This window comes from Corvus moneduloides, chromosome 1 (assembly GCF_009650955.1).
Source record: "Corvus moneduloides isolate bCorMon1 chromosome 1, bCorMon1.pri, whole genome shotgun sequence".
Taxonomy (NCBI): Eukaryota; Metazoa; Chordata; class Aves; order Passeriformes; family Corvidae; genus Corvus; species Corvus moneduloides.
In genome coordinates this window covers 62,823,911-62,847,486 of record NC_045476.1, presented here as the reverse complement: position 1 = coordinate 62,847,486, position 23,576 = coordinate 62,823,911, and the positions used below count along the sequence as shown (strand labels likewise).

Genomic DNA, 23,576 nt, shown 5'->3' with positions numbered 1-23,576 from the left:
GAAAACTTCCAAAGTAATCCTAAGGTAGATAGATATTTATGTGAAGACAGTGTCTGAAATTCATCACGATAACAAGGCTAAAACCAGCCAGTGATGGTTTTATAAATAGATTGTGTTATTAGTCCCAGTCATGCTATGTGTGCATAAAAAAGTAATAGAAATGTTCCTGCTTTCACGTGCTACCTGCATTATAGAGTTGTTTTCTGTACACATTGCATATTTTCGGTTTACACAGTTTCCTCCTCTTGAATACTGAAATGGATGGGGAAGGCAAAGTATGACTGGCTGCTACAAGATAGGAGTAGCAGATTGCAATTGCTTTCCAAAAGAGTCTGGCTTTAATAGGATGATGTCTCATTATTTTTAACCTCCATCTGTACTTGTGTTGGAGGAGCATTGAGAACAATACACAATGCATAAATTTATATCTAGAATGTAATGAAAGAGACATTCATTTCATCTGGCAGCAGTCTTCTGCATAACTGTTAGAATAATATATTGTAGTGCTTTTCAGAGCTTATTTGATCAGTCCTTCCAGTGTTCTGTTCCAGTTCAATAGGCAAAGAGATTTTAGCAGGTTTGTGACTTGCCTTTTGCTTAGGGAACTACAGCTGTAACAAGAGCCTTTGAAGGTGCCTATGTGTTGTTACACACACCCTTTTTCTGTATTTCTTCTCTAATAGCATACTATACTTTCAAGAAGGAGCAGCAAGTAGAAATTTCACAAATGAAAGAAGCATTTGGTTAAAAGTTGAAGTCACCCTAAGCCTGAATTGAGGCTTAGGGGGTAGATGAAGCTAATTTGATCCATGTAGTCCCTCCAGCAAAGCAACTTACAGTTGAAGGACTACCAACTCCTTTCTTGCAAGCATGTGAAACACTGTTTGCTTCCTTAATGGCAGATTGTCATTTTTTTGACTTAATGAAAACTAGAATAAGGACCATTTGTTAAATCTAGAAAAGACTTTCATGAGGTTGGAATTAGCTGTAAAGAGGGTAATTGAGCTAAGCTTATGTAATAACCCATCTAAAGTTTTCTGTTCTGCTTTTTCTTCTTTCTGTAGCTCACAAATTCTTTTGCAATTTGTTATGAAACTTCCTCCTAGAAAGTTTCCCAAGCTGAAGAGTGACCTATATATCTTTATTGCATTGTGTCTGCTAAGATCAGAGTGGAAGCTGACCAATTCTGTGCATTTATAGGTATGCAGCTCTACTTGGGATTATATATGTGCTATAAATAATGATCATTCTGCAGAATATATCCTGTGGTGAGAAGATGGGAAGTTTCTAGTTGGTGTGATCTTACCTAGGATGCACAGATTTCACTGAATTGAATTTTGTTATGTTAGGGTTCTAGGAAAGCAAAGCTATTTGCTCATAGGAAATCATTTCAGATGGGTGAACTGGAAAATAGCAAAGAGTAGATTTGGGGACTACATTTGTGAGGAGGAAATTACTGCACATTTATTGCTGCAAAACCAACAGAGTGCCGAATTCCTGTCTCTGTGGTAGAATTCTAAGTAACGTTTTGCACACAGAAATCCCTGCTGTGTGGGAAGTGGATGAGAAGCATAAGGGCCGTTGTGCTCTCAGGCCAAATTTTAAAAATTGCTATGAAAGATACATAGATTGAAACATAAGTTGCTGAGAGGGAAGCAGAACTGTAGTTTGTGCAGGCAATAAGACGCATTTGAGTGTGTTTGTTCAGAAAACATGATTATAAGAAAAAAATGCCATGAATGTTTTCTCACTAAAGATGCCTTTCCAGGAGAGCTCAGAGACAGATCCCAACTGTGTATGCAAGGAAGTTGGCACTCTGACAGAGAGCACCGTTGTGTCTGCAGAGTGTGACAAGCTGCAGAATTTTAAAGATAAGTTTTTTGGCTCTGAAGCACAGCAGCTTACTTGCTTTCAGAGATTTGTGTTGCTGACTAGAATGTGTGTGCTTTGGCGTCTCAAAAATCCAACAGGGAAGCAGAGATGCACAGTTGCATTAACAGTATTAGAGAAGTGCAAGCTTCCATGGTGTGCAGTCTTCTAAAGTCTCCTGATGAGAGAAATCCTCCTGGAGTGGCAGTAAGAAATGGTGGGCGCTGCATGTGAGTAGCAGCATGAGCAATAGTTAGCACTGGTGCATGGTGATCCCAGAGGACACTCCAGCTACTGAGGAAAGCAAGTGTTTTTATATCTATACTTTTTAGGAAAATGTTGAGAGTATCACAGCCTTTGCGGAAATATGAGAGAGCATCAGCAGCAGTTGTACATTGTGGTGCATATGATCAGCATGAGGCTGAGTTCTGCCACTGCTGAGAAAAGCTTCCGTGTCACTGAAATACCAGCCAGTTTGAAAATCATGGGTTATTCTTCTGTCTAGGGCCACAGTGAAGATTTGTGATTTTTCACAAAGTGAGAATAAAATGATAGTCAGGAACTGAAAGACTGAATGGATGATCAAATGACCATAATTAATATTCGAGTTTAATGTACTTGCCACGTCCAAAACTACTATCTTTGCTAGTGCAAAGTTCTTCCATGTGACCTGGGAGTCAATAGTAATAGTTACTTTTGTTGAATTTATAATACAGCTGTGAAATGTTATTTTATGAGATACAGGAATAGCCTTTTTCAAAACACTTCCAAGCTGAGGCTGATCTAAAAGTCACAAGGCTTTGTTAATGGAGTGTCAGGCTTGAGCTGATGCTGTAAACCCTGCAGGGAGCAAAGCACTGATTTACTGATGCTACTCAGGTTTTGGGTGAGAGTTGGCTGTAGTCCATCTGGCTTGCCTTGCTTGTGGAGTGAGTGTACTTTAGAATCCAGCTCATCTGGGAACAGCAAAAACCTCCTTGACCAACACAAGCGATATGGCAGCTTGCCAGGAGCTCATAATAGATGAGAGCATCCCCTTGTTGGAGGCGTAGTTTGTGATGGTTATTCAAGCAAATGCAATGTGTTTCCTTTAAGTATGCAAATATGGTTATTAGCCCTTGATGGAGAGTGTGGAGTGTTGGTACATTTAGCGACTCGGATCATGAGCTTGTGTAAAAGTCACAGAAATTATCATCTGGGATGTTGTTAATTGTTGAAGTATGTCAACAATTTGCCTTCCCTGGTTTTTACTGTTAGAATTTGCTGTGTGGGACTGTGCAAGCACAGGTGACAGAAAAGCACCTGGCCATTCAAACCCATGTAATACTTTGTCCAAAGTGTTTTAAAAATGCATTTTAACATTCCTTGCTGCTGTTCCTCCTGAGAACTCTTTGGAGAAATTAATTAAAAGTGCTGCCATCTGTTTATCTTACATTTCATACCAAGGGTAAAAAAAGAGTGCTAGTACTTTTGAAGCAGGATTGTATAATTTTGTTATTAAAAATACGTGTCAAGAATACAGTGAGTACTAGTACCACTTTTGTGAGTTGTTGCAATGCTTTTTCAACAACATTTTAGGTTTTTATCTTAAAAGAAAACAACTCTGTGTGAAATCCGTGTGTGATAATCACTGGATGGAGATGGCCTTCACTGATAGAATTATTTTGTTCTGGAAATAACACCAGGCACAGCAGCACCTGACTTCTCACTGAGCTCCAGTAGCAGCTGCATTGGCAGGTTCAAAGGTAAAGTCAGCCTTGTCTCAAGCTGATGCTGACAGATTCTCTGGACTCTTTTTTATTCTTTTGGATATGAATTTCTGGGTTTTGTCTTTGAATTAGTGGAGTTCATCCAAAGTTCTATCCCCTTTGAGTAAAAACTTGCCCAAAAGAGGAGGTGTATAGGTCATTTGTTCTGAAAAGCTGTTTTTCTGGGGGAAAAAAAAAAACCTCCATATGATGGTTCATATTTCATTTTGTTTTTAAAGTACTCTGTGGAAGAAGAAACAGCTTTCCTATTTCAGACAACTTTTTTTTTTCTATTTTTAACTCCCCCCCCCCCCCCCCCCCCCCCGTTTTTTTTTTAAGAAACAAAACAGTGTTTTCACAAGACAGGCAATCTTAATGGTAAGTCATGATAGAAGAGCATGTGGGGTAATTCTCTTATTTTCACTAGTTACATTTGTTTTCTCACAATATAAACTGATAGTGTAATTGCTTATTTCTGCAGTGTAAAATTAGTGCAATTAAGATGATTTTGCTCTCTGTGCTATTTTACCTACTGTATTTCAGTTGGACTAATGGAGAAGACAGAAATTTCTCCCTGCAGGTGATATTTTGTAGTTCTTGTAATATATGGCAGATGCTGATAATTGAGGCTGTAAAAGGGGAGAATTGGATATTAGAGAAGATAAATAAGAGTGGGGGAGGGGACTGAAGGGGAAAGACAGTATTTGCAAAGACCTTGAGGTAAGCTGCTTTCAAGATACTGTTTAAGCTTTAATGACCCATATAGAGGTTCTAGCAACAAAGTAATGGCTAACTAGAGGAACTAAGGCCTCAGGTGATGATCTGAACAGCAAAAGCTGTCAGAGGTCATAAATACTATTACAGTTCGACACAGGCTCTGCTAGGAGGCAGTTTTTATGTTCCCAGTGTCTGTGAATGTATGCTCGTTCAATAAGGTTTGAGGAAAGAGCTGGTAAAACCTCAGTTACTTCAGGTGAACTCTTCCGAGGGTTTCCCCAGGTTAAGAGTTCTTGTTTCTGCTAGAAGGTACCTTTCAAAACAGTTGCTCTTTATCTTTTGTTTGTAGCCATACCCTTTTCTCATCATTGTCTTTAAAAACACCCCAACATATCCAAATCTCTCTGAGCTTTAGTTCCAAGAAATTCTCCAACTTCTAAGGTGAGGATCCCATGAAAATTGCACACAGCTCTTCCTTTCCGAAAAAGGCCTCTATTTAATTTGTGGAATGTTAAAAAAGTTGCTATACATCTGCTGATCAAATGTTTAGAATTCTTATTTGTAATTGCAGTAGCTGTTTTACAGCTCAGTGGCAACAAAATCAGAGCACAGGAAAGATTCCTCAGTGCTGGCTCTCTAAATAGCACGAGCTATGGAGTGCAGGCCAAAGCAAGCTCTTTTGAAATTTTTATTCTCACCTCTTCAGCCAGGTTGCAGGGTTGCCTCATTCTTGGTCATAGAGCTTCCTCGCAGGTTTACAGTCCTGTCATCATGATGTCTGTGATGATACTCACTTTGAAGTAGCTTTATGGTATTTTCCCCTTTGCTGCCTGCCTTCTGCCTAGGATGAACTCCAAAGTTTTGATGCTAAGGATGTTTGTGGAGGAACACTGATGCTGCCAGATGCCATGTTGCTTTTGTGTTGCTTCCTAGAGTGATTAACTTGTCAGATTGATCTCCTAAAGACCAGTGTGAGAGATGATATATATTTATCTTCATTCAAAGCCAGATGACCTCTGGAGTTACCTCAGCCTGATGGAAAACCCTGAATAGGACAGCAAGGGGTAATAGTGCTGTGGAAGCTCTGTAGTTTCCATTTTGCACAGTAAAGGATTGAGACACACATTTGGTCTTTCATTTATTTTCTTTGACAAAAGTAGAAGGGTGACAGGAAATAGTTCCCCATTATTGAGTTTAGAAATATGCCACTCATTTGCATGTCTTTGTATCTATTATTTACTTGCTAGGGTGACTGATAGTCCTGCTCAGATGTATGCATGAGGTGACAAGGCACCGACGACAGAATGACATTGGTAACAACACATGGCTTGTCAGCATATATTGCTAAAATATGCCATGTCTTGTGGAACATTAAATATGTAATATGGAATGAACATTAAATATGTATTATGTTGTAAAAAAAATTAGTGAAGGAGATTACCTGAAAGTTCACTAGATAAGTCTTCGTCTTTTCTGAAAACATGAGCTAGTACCATTAAAAAATATAGTGAGAAAATACCGTGTATTTATTTTTATGGGCTAATTCAAATGATTCCATTAAATTTCTGTTGTTTGAGAGAAAGGAGAATTACTGCTTAAAACCTTATTCTTAGGACAGATGCTGCACTTAATTTAGACAGCAACTCTGTTGTGTTGGATAGGAAAGATTATGTTTTGAAAAGACATGCTTGACTTTTGTCTGAGACAAAAAAAAATCTCTTTGAATGTAGGAGTGCCCTTGGTGTCTGGTTGCTCAGACATGAGTGATTCACTTAGAGGAGGCTGTGTAAAGAAAGCATCTCTTGCTCCAGCTCATTTTGGCCTCAGAGTGAGGCTGAGTTTGACCAGCAAGGAGGAGAAAATAGCATTGAATGGGAAGGTGTGATCTTAAAAAACTGGAACTCATAAACATAGAAGATACTAAAGTACAACTATTTGTTGTCAGGTTATGAAGCTCATTTAAGTTACTAAAAAAAGAAAGCCAATCAAGATAAAATATTTGGATCCTTTTTAAGATAACATGTATGTTTTTCTTTTCAGCTTCTCTTTTGAAAGGATTGAAACATGCAAACATTGTGCTGCTTCATGATATCATTCACACCAAGGAGACCTTGACACTTGTGTTTGAATATGTGGTGAGTAAAGTGACTATATGTTCTAGATATGGTCCAGAGTGTACTGAATTTTATGGAAATGCTCTCTTTACCATCAGTGATCTATGAACCAGGCCAAAATAACCCTTTACTTTGTTCAGGAGAGTGATGGCTGTAAGAGATGATACTTTGTAGTGGAGTGGGCTAAAAGTGGAAAGCTGGGCTAAAGCAGATTCAGAGATGGAGAAGTGGCTGCTAGGGCTTCTGAAGGACCTTATGCTGTTGAGTCGGTTTTTCAAACTTACTCTGCTTCCTAGTTACAGTTTGTTTATTGGAGCTTTTTCTTTATTGATGTGATCAGGTAACTTTAAATAGGTGAGAATAATGTAGGGAAGAAGAACAGGGCTGAAATGCTTAACAGGTAGTTCCTTGATGAAAAACATATATCAACTTAAAATTTTTTTTTTTTGTGATTGGCTTGTGCAGAGTGTCTTTTTATAAGCAATGCCAGTAAAAAAAAAAAAATGTCTGGTGCATGCAATTTAGAATGTAGGATTTTTTTTAAAAATTTTTCCATGACTAATGCTTTACCTCTTAATTAAAACTTCAATTTACATAGTAGGCAGTGTAAGGATCTAATTGTGTTGAGAGTATTACTTTCCAAAGTACTGGCCTTGGCCTCCTAATTAATCTTTTTAGTTTTTCTAAGACAAACATATGGCATTTATGTAGAACTACTTTAGCATTTAGCTGTGGAATTATGCAATGTACTATCATAATTAACCTCCCAGTTTTCACAGATGGGTCCAAGAACATGTAATTTAAAAGAAAAAAATTAGTTTAGAGATCGTTAGATTTTCAGTATAATAGCAATTATTGTGTTGTAGTCTGTAAGACACTGTGTTTATAAAGTACAGTGGTTGCTAGCATTACTCTAAATACATCTCTGCTTAAGACAGATGGAATTGTTTTGTATGTTTCTTAGGGGCAGGCCTTAATTTTTACATGATAATGCACACAGCATTTCAAAATGTTGTCTGGAGAAACTGTTCACCTTGTGTATTTACATAAAAGTGCTACACTGTGAAGGTGTGGGTATTTAGCTGCAGCAGCCTGGAGAGCATTTGATACAGTACATGTTTTTTTACCTCAGGTATTGGAACAGTAATGAAAATTTAATTCCTTTTCTGAAAATCAGTGATTCTCCTGCTCCTGACTTACACACTGAATTAGCATAGGAAAAGCCTCGATACTTAATTTTATGTAATGGTCAGTGTACTTATTTGCATATCTTTATATGAATACATTTTGCAGTCCCATTTATCAGCAGCTGTATTTAGCTGTATTCTTCAGAACTGGTTGAGAAATTAGATGTATAGAATATGTTTCTCCCTAAAATACATGGTTTTCCCTATTATACTAATTTCAAATTTCTGGATTTTACATTTTTCTTATTACACTGATGCAAATTTCTCGATTTTATATCCAGTAAGGTTATTTTGACAGGTTGTTTAAGACTCTGGCTCCCAGACACATGTTATATCATGGTACTGTCCGTGATAAGTATAGACACAGATTAAGCTTCATGCAGTGGCACATTCTTCTGGATTCACTTAGCTGTTTTTCAACAATGAACCAACCCTGCTGGAGGTTGCACCTTCTGGTTCCCATGGCATTTGGTGGCTATTGAGACTGTTTCAGAATCTCATTTAGTAATGGTTTCTAGCAACTGATCCAAGTAATATTTTAGTGTTTAGGCTGGTAGGCAGTCTCTCAAGGTGGTACTCAGGAAGAAAGGAAGGATACTTTATTCTCTCCTAACAGCCTAAATGTATAATAATGACATTGTAACATGCTCCTGTGCCTTGAGATGACAGCATTTCATAACAAAAGTCTGTTCTCATTGTTAGATAATGTAAAGTTATAGTCTGATCAAATAGCTAATGCCATCTGATAATGCTCGAGAGTGCCCACGTAACCTGAATTGAATTCTTGTGGGTGTGCATGATACAGGTTTTAATTGCATGATTGCAAAGATCTCATTTGTTCCTTTTGTTAAAAATCTTCCAGTCGGTGCATAATATGAATGTGCAGAGGCAAAAATTACAGTTGCCCATTTAAATGTACAAATTCTGGCTGGTCGAGTATGCAATCTAGCTGTGCAATCGGTGTTACTGAGCTCTGTATCAGTAATGTCTGGTTTGTTGTTATTTTAACACCTGTACATGGTTTAGCTCAATCATATGAGTAATTTGCACTGAAAGAAGTCAAAATATTAATGTGATTAAAATTACATGGTGGTGTACATTTCTGAATGACTGAATCCTAACCTAAAAGGGATTGAATTTCATATATTTCCTAAAGAGAGATCATGGAACTGATACACTGTTGCCATTGATCACTATTGACCTTTTCGAACGTAATAAAAGACATTTGAATGAGGTATCATGACTAAATTAGGAATGAACAGTTAGTGATCCGAGAGTTCTCAGAAAATGGAAACTTTGTGTTGCTAGGTTGGTGATGATTCCATTGGGAAAATAATGCTGGTGAAATGTCTGAGGTTATCGGAAGTGTTTAGTTTCAGCATTGACCCTGAAACAGTAAAATGAAATTTATTTTCATGTAGCACCTTTCATTGCAAAATGCATTACAGTAATAAGTTAAATGCTGAAAGCAGAATAGCCTCTGAAAGGAAACATGGCAGTCATTAAATTCTCTGGGTCCTTCAAATTACCTTTTTTTTTAATGTCTGTCAGATGAAAACATGACAGAGTTTTTTAACTTTAACCTTGGTGGTCTGTGTAGCGGGTTGTGTTTGTAACCAGGCAGAAACACCAATTTAGTGTAGTGGTTTGGTCCAAAATACTCATTACTGTTTACCTTCTGTGAGATAAGAATTAGGAGAAATGCAAAGCAGGCACCAAACTTGAAAGAATATAAAGAAGTTTATTAACAGACCTAAAAGGAGAAAAAAATAATCATACCACACCTTCAGAACACTTCTTCCCCCTCCCCCCCCACCTTTCTCCCTTCTCCCAGTGACAATGTAGAAAGACAACCCTTGAGATGTTCAGTCTGTTTACCACTTCTATAATAGCCTTGTTCAGTCCATTTAGGAAGAGGAGTCTCTCTTGCCCATGCTATGAAAACATTATCACAACGAGCCAGCCGCCCGGGTTGGTTCTCTGCTCGCATGCGAGTCCCTTCCCCCGGCTTGCAGCTTTTCCCACAACTGCTTTCGAGGTCCACTCTTGAAGTTTTTGGGGTACAATTTTAAGGTTGAGCCATTAAGAAACAAAAGTTCTCTTCACCCATCTCTGGGAGCATTTCATCTCTAGGAACAGAGGTCCTCCTCCTTCCCTGGGAGCAAAGGGTCTTCCTCATCTTCATCTCTAGGACTATCTCTGGGAGCATCTCTAGGAACTGAGGTTTTCTCTTTTTCCATTTGGAGCAAAAGTCCTCATTGCTTCCATCTCTCCCTGTTCAAACTTCTCATTAAATTACAGCTGCTTCAGCATCTGCCTATCTTAGCGCAGGTGCTTTTGCTCACAAGTGCAAGTTGAACGCTCCACCCCCCATGCCTTCATGAAATTACAATGAGTACTCTGATACATCATAGCTTTACAACAGAATTTCAGCTTTAAGCATCTCCTCTTTCTCTTCCCTCAGGTTTTCAGCTCTTCACAGCACTAAAAGGGTTAATCTCACCTAGGTCTTGCAGCTGGCATTTCGCTTATCACTGTTGCTCACATGATCTCTGCCGGACAGCGGTGCAGCTTCAGCTGAATCTTGGCCGCACTGGAGAGGGGGAGCCGAGCCGCTCCGGCTGCCCACAGCAGGACTGTGGGGGGGGGAAGGGGAGGAGGAATGTTCCGTGGGTGGAACAGGGCCCATCAGCTCCAGGATGACCGTGGCCCAGCCTGGCCTGGCCCGAGCACGGCCTGGGCCGGGCCCACCAGGCCCCTGTACGGGGCCCCGCAACCACCTGTCCCAGCACCGGAAACGAGAGAGAGCTGTGGGGGGTTTTGTGTATTCTTAAGTGTGGATCACAGAGGCAGTCACAACTTTAAGTGGCTTAGAGAATTGTCCATATTCAAACTGGCCAGCTGATAGGTTCTGTCAGATCACAGAGGAAGCTGTAAGCACCCCTTTGCAAGAATATCACTTCCGAGACTATGCTTGCTAACCCATGACATTCTGCAAAGCCAAGAAGAGTCAATCTTTAAAAATTCTGTTTGACAGTTGAAGATCAGGAAAAATTTATTCTCCGTATAAACATTTTGGTGGTGAATGTGGAGCTGTACACATTTATGTGGAAGAAGAGAAAGGGAGCTAACTCCTTTTGAGTGAAAGAACTTAGTCAAAAAATAGTTTAGAATACAGTACCTTGTTACTCAGGCATAGTTTCTTTGTGTTCTTTGTTAACTCTTACGTCAGCGTATTGCAAAGTGTTCTTAGAGCTCAGTTTTATCACTGGATGACTGAGAGCCATTGCTTACTACCTGGGAAGTTTTGAGAATGAGCTGCTTGGAATTTCCTCTACAAAACCTGAATGGCTGATAGATTTTCACGTATAGATGGTAAAGAAAATAATTTCAGTATATTTAACTGGGATGTGCTAAACAAGATGTGAATATTAAATTTTTACACACTTTGCATATGCTAAGACTGCAGTGACTTCCCGAAGTAAAAGGTCAGCTCAGCTTTACAGTTCAGTGGAGGAGTGTGACTGTTGGGTTTTGTTCCCTTCCTTGCCAGGCTCTGTTTAGGTGTTAGTTTAGGCGATCTTATGGGGGTGGTGCCTTTAGTGGAAGTGTCACTGGTATGGCCGGCTTTGCCCAAGGGGGTGGTGAATTTTACAGGTGAGATCTCAGGCATATTGAGAGATCTCTGAAGATGGGCTCACATCTGTTTGCTCTAAAATGATCATTAGCTGCTACCGTTTGTTGCTTCACTTGTTTATTTAAAAGGAAGATGACTGAATTTAGAAACATTTAATTGCTGAAAGGCAATCCTAAGCAAGACGCATTTGCTACAGGCTTGGTAGAATGATAATGAGGTTTTTAGTATTATGCATAATTATTTAAGTATATTATTATCAATAAATGAACCAGCAGCTTGTCCTATTTCTGGCATGTAAAAGTGAGCTTGTATAGCAATACTTTACATCATGCTTTCAATATTTATGAACTAGGTTTGCAACAAGAACAGATACTTATAATTGGAAGGATGAGTAATGAGCAATATTATGACTGCCTCAACAGTGAAGAAGCTCCAGAGTAATCTAATAACGTAATTTAAACCCAAGCATTTTCAATTGCCTTGCCTATTTTAATATTTGTGCATGTTTTTGCTTCTAAAAATTACTTTCCATTAAAGAAGAAAGTTTAATTCTCATTGCTTCATTACAGCAGCTAAAATAGGTTGTTGTACAATGAATTTATTTAATAAAGTTCATTAGTTGCATTTCCCTCCCACTTCCTGTAAGAAAAAAATAGGCTTGAGTTTCTCATTTTAAAGTTCATTGGAAATTGACATATATATGTGTATATATATATATATATATCTTTATCAGAATTAAGAATTACACAGCTGAGATTTTGAATTTGTCTTGGGACAAATTTGTCTTACATAATACTTATAAAGTATTATGTAAGAAAATGGGAAAAATTCATCACCTGCAAGGATCAGAAATTTTGCCATTGAAAAATTTCAATTTCTTGTAACTTTGGATAATTTGGATTGAACGCTATTACTGGTTTTCCATTTTAATTTATTTTATTAGGGAACAAGTGTTGAAACTAAAGGTAGGATGGCATTGATTGTTTATGAAAACAAACCAAAAAAAGCCACATTTTTTTAGCAGGTGAGAGAGCAGGGTAAACCAATAGTGTCCCAGAGCTGCTTTTGAGCTCTTATCACTAGGATCCTTCAGTGGTGTTTAATACCTAGGGAGAAGCTGGGCAAAAGAAGGAAGGAGGAGTCTTCTAATCCTTGACTGAGAGTGAAACTTGGAGCCTGAATAACATTATTTTGGTGTGAAAGTGAAATGACAGGTGATTTTCTTCCCGTTTGAAATCAAGGTCCAGCTATGGTAAGCAATGACTGAAAGCTGGTGAAGCTCTGCAACAAGCCAGGTGCCTCCAGTCACCTCTTGGCAGACACCCTTGGTTACTGTGAACATGCTTGTTCTCTCTGGGGAGGAGCGGAGTCACTCAGGACTCCCAGCATGGGAGCAGTTGAATTCAGTAGTTTCCGTTTACCTTGGCCAGAGAAGGAGCTCTTCCCCTGTAGTTTGACCCTGCCTCATGCCCCAGGTTTGCCACAAGTTGCATTGCTTAAGTTGCATTCAAAAAGGTGACAGAACAAGGCTGAGAGTAAACAGAAAGAAAATCCTGTACTATTGAGAAGAGGCAGTAAGGGAATACTGCTGTTGGGAAAGCCTTGTTTTTCAAGTTTTAAAGAGCAGATCAGAGACAGGAGCTGCTGATGTCCAAGTATAGGCTGGAAATGCAAAAAAAAAAAGCTTCAGGAGGGAAGGATTGAAGTGGTACTTCAGAAGGAAATTGTTTAGCACTTTGCCAAGAGGTAAAGACTGTACCAGACATGGGAATCGATAGGAAGGAAGGAAGGAATGAGAAAATATATTTAAATTTAAATAAAAATACTCCTTCTAGGCTAAGAAGTTTACACATGTCTAGCAAGGACAGATGTTACTCATGCAATATTCTTGGGTACACGGTGTGGCTCTTGGGGATGGTGCTGAGCAGGGCCAGGAGTTGGACTTGAAGGTCCTTGTGGGTCCCTTCCAACTGAGCATATTCTGGGATTCTGTGATCCTGTCTTTGCAGGATTTCCAAATGTTGTGTAGACTTCATATGGAGAGCACATGCTGATGAATAGATATATTAATAAAATTAATCAAGATTTACAGTCCAACAGGCTGGAAGGCTGTGTGTATATCAATGACCAATTTTTGTACAATTTACTAATGGTTGGTAAATATTGGTTAGATTTGCGGTGTTGTGCACCATTTAATAATTAGCATCTATTATTTATTCTTTTTATTAAATATTAAAAATTGCATTCAATGTAAGTATTAAAAAAAGCCCCAAAACAATACTCACAACAAAATCAAAGGACAAGAAACATGCAGAGTTGAGCTGACGGATGGAATACTGGAAATCACATGAGATATTCTACCTTCTGACAGATCCCAATTAGTTTTTTCCTAAATTACAGGTAAAAATTCAAGTGTCATTGAAGTCCACCAAAAACACATACATGTAGTATAGACATGCATAGTAGGCATAATAGACATGCCAGTGATGACACTCAGTACAGGTAAGCCCACCATCCTACAGGGTAAATTTGTACACGCAAGAAAGACATTAATCAGATGGAGACCTGAGGGGAAAAAGACAAGAATGAGTAAACATCGAGAATAAAGCCTTCTAAGGAAAAGTCTAAGTAAATAGGGCTCTTAAGAGTTGGGGATAAAAAAATTATGAGACATTTACAACCTTTAAATATATAATAGAGAAAGCCAGTGACCTATTTCTATGTGAATTGGAAAGAGGATAAAAAAGGAAACCTGAAATTATGTAAGGAAGAGAAAGATTAAATTCCAGGAATGCCTCTATTGATAACAATAACAAAGCACTAAAGAAGCTACTATGGGGTGATGGTTTGTTTAATAGTGTCAGTTTTTAAAGAACAATTTAGGCAAATAATTGATAGAATATGTCATTGATAGTAGATATAGGTAAAATTATTAGTTTTTCTTTTTGAAGTCTGTTCTATATGGATCTTTCTGCATCATAATTTTCATCAGTGAAATATGAACACTTTCAGTCTTTCAGTGAAGTTAATACACTGTTGCTTCCCTGTGTCAGGAACTGAAGAAAAAATATATCAGCTTCTTTTACTACTTTAAACAAAGTTTAAAAAAAGAAATTATTCTAGTTGTAGGCTTTTTGTTTGTTTGTGTTGGTTTGTTGGTTATTTTTTTTAGTAATTAATTATTTCTATGTTACAGATTTCTGCACAGCCCTACCATCAGTAGTTCTGGTGGCATCCCACATATTCCTTATCTTTTAATTTTAGTCATAAACTGGCATTGCCATTGTCTCTCTGAGGTGAAACCTGACAGTATCTCAACTTGCATTAGAGACTGTCCAGTCTAGTTAAACATTTTTTTCTCATGCTCTCTTTAATAATATGGGTTGTAACTCTTATTTAATTCCTCTTAAAATGTGAAGCTCTGATTTATTTGGTTCAGATTGAAAAAACAAACAAACCACCAATCCAAAACTTACTGTTTAGAGAGTGATGATTACCATAATTCTAAATCTTAAAAATAGATTTTTCCTTCCTGAGCAAAGCATGTAGCTTTGTACTAATTTAGTCATATTGATAAAAATACATCTATGCAATCTTTAAAAACAGAAACTTGGGATGAGCAGTTCTGGCAAAATAATAGTAGTAAAAATTCTGAAGTCAGAATGAATAAGTCAATAATTGCAGATACCGTTATAGTTTTATGATGTAAAAGATAATTAAGAAATGGTGAATAGCAGGAATCAAGAATCAAGCCTAAGTAATAAAAAAAGACAGGTCTTGAAAGTTAAAAAGCCCTAATAGTTTTTTCTGTTTTACTACTTTGAATAAAGAGGATCTAATCCATGGAAGCATCCTTTTTCTTTTGTGTTCCTTGCAGTCTGAACTGAGTTTTTCCCTGTAGAATCTTTATTAATCTTACAGTCATGCATGGGTAGGATTAGGATACATGACAGGAAAAAATCACTCAGCCAGTGTGAAGAGAGGTCTACACAGATGTGGAAGCTTTTAAAGAAAGTCTTTGCACTGGTTGTTTCCTGTTCTGAAGATGGCCTTTTTTTTGTAGCCAAGCACATCACCATAGGAAGGGCTCTTGTGCCAGCTGAGCTTGTGCAGATACAACTGAATTATCCATGGTCAGTACCATGCCAATATTAGTGTGGATACTTGCCTACTATGGCTGTATGTGGAGTGTCAGCCTCCCTGCCATGTACGTATTCTGCTTACATGGTCCTGGAGCAAGTAATCTCACTGTGATCTTATGGGTATCTTCCATGCTCTAACAAGAAACTTTTGCATATCTTCAAATTTTTATTATTTTTATTTTTGTTTGCTTGTTTGTTTGTTATATGTGCATATCGTGGTCAGTGTTGTGGAAGCTCAATGACATAAAAAATTAGAGAAAAAGTGCACATGTCCATCCTTGTGGGCACATGTGTTACAGCTTGCAAAAATTGTCCCAACTCTCTTGATTTTGGGGTCTCTAAGTCCATCACAGTTTACACAAGCTGATGATTTGATGCTATGTTTTGGTCATACTAAGCAGGAATTCCTATTGATTTTTTCAATGCCATTCTTTTGTTCAAATAATCTCACTAAATTAAGTGGGTTATGTCTCCTTAACCTGATTTACTAAGAACACAAAGCTGATGGAATTATTAAGGTGGGCAGAGAATAAGGAGGAGCATAAACTAGCATCTTTAGAAAACTGTATTTTGTTGAAGATCTCTTAGTTCATTCAACAATTCTTTCCTTAGTAGTGTGTGTTTCACTTGTCTGTAAGAAACCAGATTATTCTCTGTGAAATGAACAGGGGTTTTGTATCCATAAATAAATTTATCTTTTCTAGTAACAGCCAAAAAATCAGACAACTGTGCATCCCTTTTTCTCTCTGGGGTTTTCAGACAGGTTTCTATCTGTATTATGTACTCACCCCCCACCTAGCTTCCTTTTCTGTATAGTATTGTTCATGTATTTTGAAGTATACTTGTCTTTGTTGATAGTGTGAGAGAAATCCAAGACACTAAAAACATCTGTTAGCAGAATTGTTTTCACTAAGGTTGTCTGGTGGGGCAGTTTTTTCTTTCTTGAATCCCTAATATATATCTTTCTCCTGCTGCTCAGCACAGCTGGTGCTGATGCCTGCTGCTGTTTTGCTGGATGTTCCTTAGGTATCACCCAGAGACACCTTGTAGGGTATTTTTTGTTAGCATGGCTAACACTGTCATCTCATATAGGGAAGAGATTGAATTACAGAAAGCCATAGAAATACATGAAAATGAAGAGTCTATGACACTTTTGAAAATACCAGTGACATGAAATAAGTTTAAACTGTGGCACAGTAATCTGCAGAGCACTTAGGTTGGGGGACACATGCCATTTAAAAGGAATTAACTTTTTTTGTTCTCCTGTCACTTCAAATATTCCTGGTGCCTGTACTTTTATTGGTAAATTATATTATCGGTTTAAGAATTTGTTGGTGACAGAAGGGGAAGTATTTTAGTCAGGAAAGCTGCTAGGGCATAAATAATATGTGCTCCCCTTTGAACAGAGAGGAATGGCTCACAACAGCCTCGCTGCCTCAGTGGAGCAGCACAATCTGTCTGCTGCATGATGGCATCGCTGGCAGCCAAATACTCCCGTTTTTGTTTTAATGGGAGGGTTCTTTCACATTGCTGGTTTTACATGATGAGAATGCAGTTGGAAGTGCTTCCTGTTCCATTCACAAGCCCTGGGCTCTCCGTGCGTTTCAGCTTCAAAAATGACAGCTGAAACCAATTAGGCAGAATTATGGGACGACTAAGTCACATAGAGATTTATCATGACTGAGGAAGAGGAGGGAAAGAGAATGTGTTGCATGGGAACTAGAAGTGACTAATTTAATTAGAAGAGAATGATAGTCACGTTATTATTATGGAAAAGGGTGGGCAAAGTGGAGATCATTTCATGTCACTGGCTGTGCCTTTGAAAGGAAACGTCCTGCCCTTTGTCTGAACATGTTTGTGTTAGGTAGCAGAATCTCTGATTTCTGAGCAAGATAGTTGAGCAAAATAGTTGATGTTAAAGTGAAGCACTAAGCATATCTGAGGACATTTTCTAGCTTGTGGTTTACTCATCTACTCATAATTAGAATTCCTTCAAGAGGAGAAAGGAAGAGTCTGCACCATCAACATTTGCCTTTTTTTCCCCCTCTGTTTGCATACCCTCTCTTTTCCAGAACTAGGATGTAATGTATATAAACCTTGCTTCAGCTGTATAAATATCAGTCAGAATTCTTTTCCCTTCAGCAGATGCTTATACACAGTGTGCTCACAAACATAAACACACATGTGTCTACTTACATAAACCAGAGTCTTGCTGAATAAAAATGACCTTCATACAATTATACACTGCCCCAAGTTTAAATCAAAACCCCAGCTCATCAATTCATTTCTTCATGTGAGTCTGGAAGACAATATTTCATAAGTAAGGCATACTTTTTGTAGAGTTGTCATGGTAGTTGATGGTATGGGGGAAAAATGAGTGCAAAATATTACAGAGAGAGTCTGAGCAAGTGTGCATTTTCTTTCTTTCTTTTTTTTTTTTTTTTTAATCCCTGTACAACTTTGTTGATTTTTGTTTAGACTATGAGCAGTTATGTTGGGAAAGTAACTTAATCTCTCTCTCATTTTCAGCTACCTGTAGGAGTTGTTATACTTGTCTTCATCACAGGGAGGAAAATATTTGCAATTAATTAAAGTTTGGGTCAAAAAAAGGCATTGGCTGATGTGCTTCTACATTCAGTTCGGAAACGAGACTCACTGAACCAGCATTGCTGAGCATGAGTTTTTAATCCCCTGTCCTAGGAAGCATTGTGCAGTCTCTGGTCTATGCAGAAATTGTGCCATCAAGCCCAGGAAGGGTCAGGAGTTTCTTAATGAAGGCCTTGTTACTTGAGACACGCACTGAAAGGGTTTGTGTTTTAACGCATCGAGAGAAGGTAACAAAAAAGCTGCACAGGGCCTTCTCAAGGAGGTGTAGCTGTGTGTGCCAGAGCCCTGAAGTCAAGGTGCAGCCCTGGAGCAGTGATTTTATGGCACGCAGCAGTGAAATACCATTATTTGAAGGCAAAAAATGCCAAAGTCTGTCTCAGGTTGTCTATATTTGCTTTTACTTTCAGCCAAAATGGCAAACACATCTTGAACCTATATCTGGAGGATCCTTATTGTAAATACTCCAGCTGTACAGTATGGATTTGGCATTTAGGGGATGGGTAGTCTTTGTTCTGTGCATAGCGTTGGGCTATTATTTTGAAAATCATCCAAAATCTGGTCAAGTGATAAGCTTCAGAAAAATCATAAATTGTACTTAAGAGAGCTATCTTTGAAGATTCCCCCTCTCATCTCAAAGATTTGTCTTTAGTTTCTCACTTCAAATATTGTAGTTATTCAGTTCTGAGCAAGTGAAATTGTTTCTGGGTAAGCCAGTAGTGAGAGAAGAGATCAAGTGGTTCACTTAAAGCATAACAAGTTCTGCACAAAACATTGTTTTGTTAGTGAAGTGGAAAAGTGAAGCTCTTAAAATTGAAGTACACCAAGATAAAGATGGCCTGGGCAATCTCCTTTTTTCATCCTTGTGGAAACATTTGTTATGCAGCTCTGCAGAGGATTTTCTGGTGAAGGCATGTGGTTGTTGTTGAATTTCTCTCATTTTTTGTGAATGTGGGAGCTAGGGCATCTTCTGAGGTTCCTGCCTCATTTGAAGTATCATTTCAAGTCAGGTAATACTGGTGTAGAGAACTGGGTTCCATCCCTGCTGTATTGAGAATTGTCATCACCAGCAGAAAGTGCTGTCATCACAATTCTGATATGACAGATTTCTGCTATTCAGCATGAAATTCTCAGTCTCCTTTGCAAAAGCATCACACATTTACAGCTGTAACTGAAGCCAGTGTTGCAGAGTAGTTGAGACAAGGCTTTCAGCCAGGCATGAAAAGGACACAATGATTAGGTGGATGATTATGATTAGATTTATTGTTATTATGTATTTAAATATTACCAGTGCATTTTATACTCTTTTTCAAGCCAGTGTGCACCAAAGTCAATAACAACATATCAGCTTCCCCATCTCTGGAATGCGAGCATCCAGACAGTTCCTTCTGCAATGCCCACCCGGTGTTCTTAGCTTAGGACAAACCACCTTGTCCATCAGACAGAGAATAGGAAGAGGGTGTGTGTGTGGGTGAAGAGGATGCATGTGTACACCAGAATATCTTTCATTACCACCACAGTCAGTCAAAACACAGAAGGCTAAATAGTGCCAAATACTCTGAAAAGTTAAAACCAACGTTCTTTGACTAGAATTGCCCAGATCAGTGATTTTTAGGATTTTTTTTTTGTCTTTGGTTCAATTCCCTGTCCGATAAAAGGAAGTAATGCCTTATGTCCCGTGCACTGCTATGAAATTATTCTATGGTTGTAAAGTGTGTCAGTAGCATAGTGATAAGCAGGGTAGAAAAACCTGTGAGGTTATTTCCGTTTTCAAAGTAGTAAAAAAGCCAGACACTGCAAGCTATTTGAGAATAAAAAAAACCCTCCCAACCATAAAACAGCACAGCTATTTTTTAATCAAGTGTCTCCTATTCTGTTCAATGAGTATGTCTAATCCCGGGAAGGAAAAAAAGTATGTGATTACATTACACCTTTTAAGAGTTATCATAATGTGCATTTAATGGGGAAACAAATAGAAGGTTGGATAAACCCCATTAATTCTGGACTTTCCTAGCTTTTTCTGTAGAGTTCTTCTCTACAGAAACTTGATTTATCTCTGTTCATTGTTTTTTGTGTAGCTATTATGAGCAGAGGAGTGCTAATAAAATATTTGTACATATAGGCGTGGGTAAACTGGTGGAGTGTAAAGAGCAGGAACTAATGTGATTTTGAACTTAAACTAAAATATCAAATGTTCTGTCAGCATGGTATTACTTTGGTGATTTTTGTGTGTTGGGGATTAACAGTATGGCTGATAGAGCTGTTAAAATCTAGCTCAAAGCAGAATTGGTCTAGCCAGGTCCACTTGGGATCAGAATGTGTGCAATTACTTGGAAGTCTCTGTACTGCATTCCTGGTGTATACTGCTTCCCTGTGAGGTGCCCTCATCCTCTGAGACAGTGCAGAATGGACTGTAAAAGGTGTATTGGTTGGTCTGTTTCTTGTGTTTGATCCTTGTTTCAGTATAGTTTTATGTTATTGCCAATATGTAATTGTATCTTGAGTTTTCCTTCAGGGTATGTATTTTATTAGATCAGAGTGGTGACTGCAGGAAAGATTTCAGTGTCAGAGTATGGGTAGACTGTATTTGCAGCCACTCTTCCACTTGGGAAAGCATGTTATTTTCCACCTTGAAATACGACATGAAGAAAAGGACTCCATTCATCAATATGGTACAAATTTCATGGAATACCATTAGAAAACTGCTTTCATCCAGCTTGCTCTCTTGTTTTCTTTTCTAATGCTTTCCTGAAACTTGCATTCATGTTGTCTTCTTCAATGTCAGTTGTGCACACAAGCACTGGAGCAGACAGTTTGGCTGCCAAAAGGGAAAACAGGTTTAGAAAGAGCTGTCTCTGCAGCACTGTCAGTTGTCCTGGCTGTACTAATGTTTAATTCAATGTGCATCGAGTCCCTACCTTGGGAAAAGAGGAGCAGCTGATGCTGCCTTTGCTTTGCTGCCACCTTCTTTTTTTTTAAAGTGGGGAGCAATGTACTCTAACATTTTAGGTTGCTTCCACAGTTCTTACCATAATGTTTCGTTACTTTTCATGAGAAGGACTCTCAGTTTTATGAAAGCAAACTGTTGAAAGATTTGAACAGAACAGGCATCCAGTTTCTCTTCCCCATCTGAATGAAGATTTGGTAGAGATTCCTCTGTGTCTGTAGTGTGTGTGTGTGTAAGGAAAAAAATAAATGCCAAGAGACTGCAGCACAATTGACTCTGTAAGGTTTCCAGGATTCTGAGGAAATTGCTGCTTACATTGAATTTTAGGTAGATGTATTCAGTCAGTTTTTGAAGGTTTTGATGGTTAAACTGATGGCAGAAGGTTATATCAGGCTCCCAGTTGTAGTTCCTCGGGTTAGGAAGAATAATGATGGATAACACAAACACATTGTCATTGATGTTTCTGTATGGAGAAAATGCATCCAAATGGTAGCTGAAATATGAGAAAATGGGGTTATCTTCACCATTTATTACAAGTATATTGGAAATAAAAAATATGACTTATTGCTATTCCTAGTGTTGTGACTCTGAATAGGATGAAAAGCTTTTCGTGAATAAAAATACGCAGTTACTGCGCAGCTGGTGTGGTGGGGCTTCAGGAAGGGGCCTTCAGAAGTAACACTGGGTTTGTCTTCCTCTGATCTGGTTTCTGTCAGCTGACCAGTTGCAAATTGTAGAAATCAATAGAAGACGAAGGAGGCAATAAACTTCCCACCTACCAGGTTATCTGTCGCTCACAAAGGCTGAAAGACTGAGCTGGGGGGAAATGATCATTCCTTGAGCCAGCCCACGCGAGGGAGAGTGCCGTGCTCAGGGGCTGCGATGGCTGCATCTGAGGATGGGACAGTGCTTCCCTGGCCACCCTAATGGGCTTTCTAAAGTGAAATGTCCTGCTTTTTTTTAAACTTCCCTTGAGTACTGCAGGTGCTAGCACTATTCAAAGACTGACATTTCTCTTCAATAACAGATAACCCATTAAAATGAGTGGATTCCCACAAATTTCTTATTTGACACTAGACATCACTTGTAGTAATGGTGTTTCAGCTGATGTTAAGGCAGACTCTTGTGCTGGGATTAGTACTGTTAGTTTATCAAAACAAACAAGGTTAGCCAACAACCTTGTTTAAGCGTGTTTTCTTGGTGTTGATACAGTAAACAAGACAAAAATGTACAATGTGGTGATGCATACTGAAGGGTGACTGGTACATTTGTGGCATGGTTTATTTATGCAGACCCAGAAAACTAACTGGGAGAATGGAAGAGGAATATGTACATTAAGGCTAAAGATGTTACAGAAATGAGGAATAAGTCTTTAAACTTAAGAGTCTTTATGCAAAATGCACTTCTTTGATACTAACAATTCACTGGTAGAATATTTTAAATTTATCTTTAAATTTTCTCTGTAAATGCATTCTAATTTGTAAACTATAAATTGAAGAGTTTCTGGCTGTATCTTGCATTTTGGAATAATCTCTGTTTTGTTGTATTTAGTGTGGTTTCCCTGTTTGAGTGTGCCCTCTGCCCTTGTGATACACATGCTGTTCATTTTGGGATTCAAGCAATTTCCTGCAGTCAGGGCTCTCACTCTCTTGAAGCCATGTAGGAATTCCTGAAAATAGTTTTGCTAGTGCAGAGCCTAATCATCCTGTGCATCTTATGTCTTTGCAATGTTAATTCTACATGCACAGTGTGTTTTTGTAGTTTGTGATTTCAGAAGCGATTTTCAGATGATTGTGGCTAGAAAAAAATTTGTGTCTTGGGTGTGAACTCTCCGATGTATCTCTATAAATCTGCAAAAGAGAACTAAAGAATGCCTCCTGGTTTGGGAAATGTTGCTCAGAGAGACCATTCTGCTATGTGGAAGGCAACTTTTGTCCAAAACTCTCACTTTGAAAACTCCCTGTATTTAGTTGGGCTGTTGTGTATGTGAGGCAGGTATTGCCAAGTAGCTTTTCAAGGAATGTTGGGTGATTTTTACCAGATGTGTTCAGAAACCAGATGTGGAAGGCAGCGTCTGTCTCTGAGTATTTGCTGGTTAATCAAGTGCATATTTTTGCTTTTTTATTTTGAACATAATTCCAGAAGCTGAGTTGTGCAAGCACATCAGAGAAGCAATATGCCACTTGACTGAAACCATGCTGCTGACGTGTAGAAATGTAAGAGAAGAATTCAGAGAAAAGTGTTTCCATAGTAAAAGCTATAAATATTTATATATTAAAAATAACACTCATCTATACATTGTAAGCCTTCTTTTTTTTTTTTCTGAAGAGATTTTTTGCTATTTTTGCTGGAAATATAGGAGAATGAAGTGAATATAGAAAATTAAGTGAAAACTTAGATTTGAATTTTCCATGAAGCTCTTTCCTAAAGTATCTGTATTTAATGGCTGTACATGTCCTTAATATGTGCTTCTTTTTGAGCTGGAAAGTATCATTCAGTACTCTGATATGCAGTGCCTTTCAGCTTTATTTTCTAAACCTTTACGCCATCTTAATCGAGAATCACTATAAAATTATATTTAAAAGGCAATGTTTTAATGTGAACAATGAGA

General features: G+C 38.2%; 1 protein-coding gene across 6 annotated transcripts in view; it reads left to right on the top strand.

Annotated features, from left to right (window-relative positions):
- CDK14 (cyclin dependent kinase 14) overlaps positions 1 to 23,576 on the top strand; it is a 320,374-nt gene that overhangs the window by 128,117 nt on the left and 168,681 nt on the right. For all 6 annotated transcript variants that reach the window (XM_032112533.1, XM_032112560.1, XM_032112568.1 and 3 more), the window contains one exon: positions 6,375 to 6,469. In XM_032112533.1, coding sequence (XP_031968424.1) covers positions 6,375 to 6,469 — 95 coding nt within the window. The remainder of the gene's footprint in view (positions 1 to 6,374; positions 6,470 to 23,576) is intronic.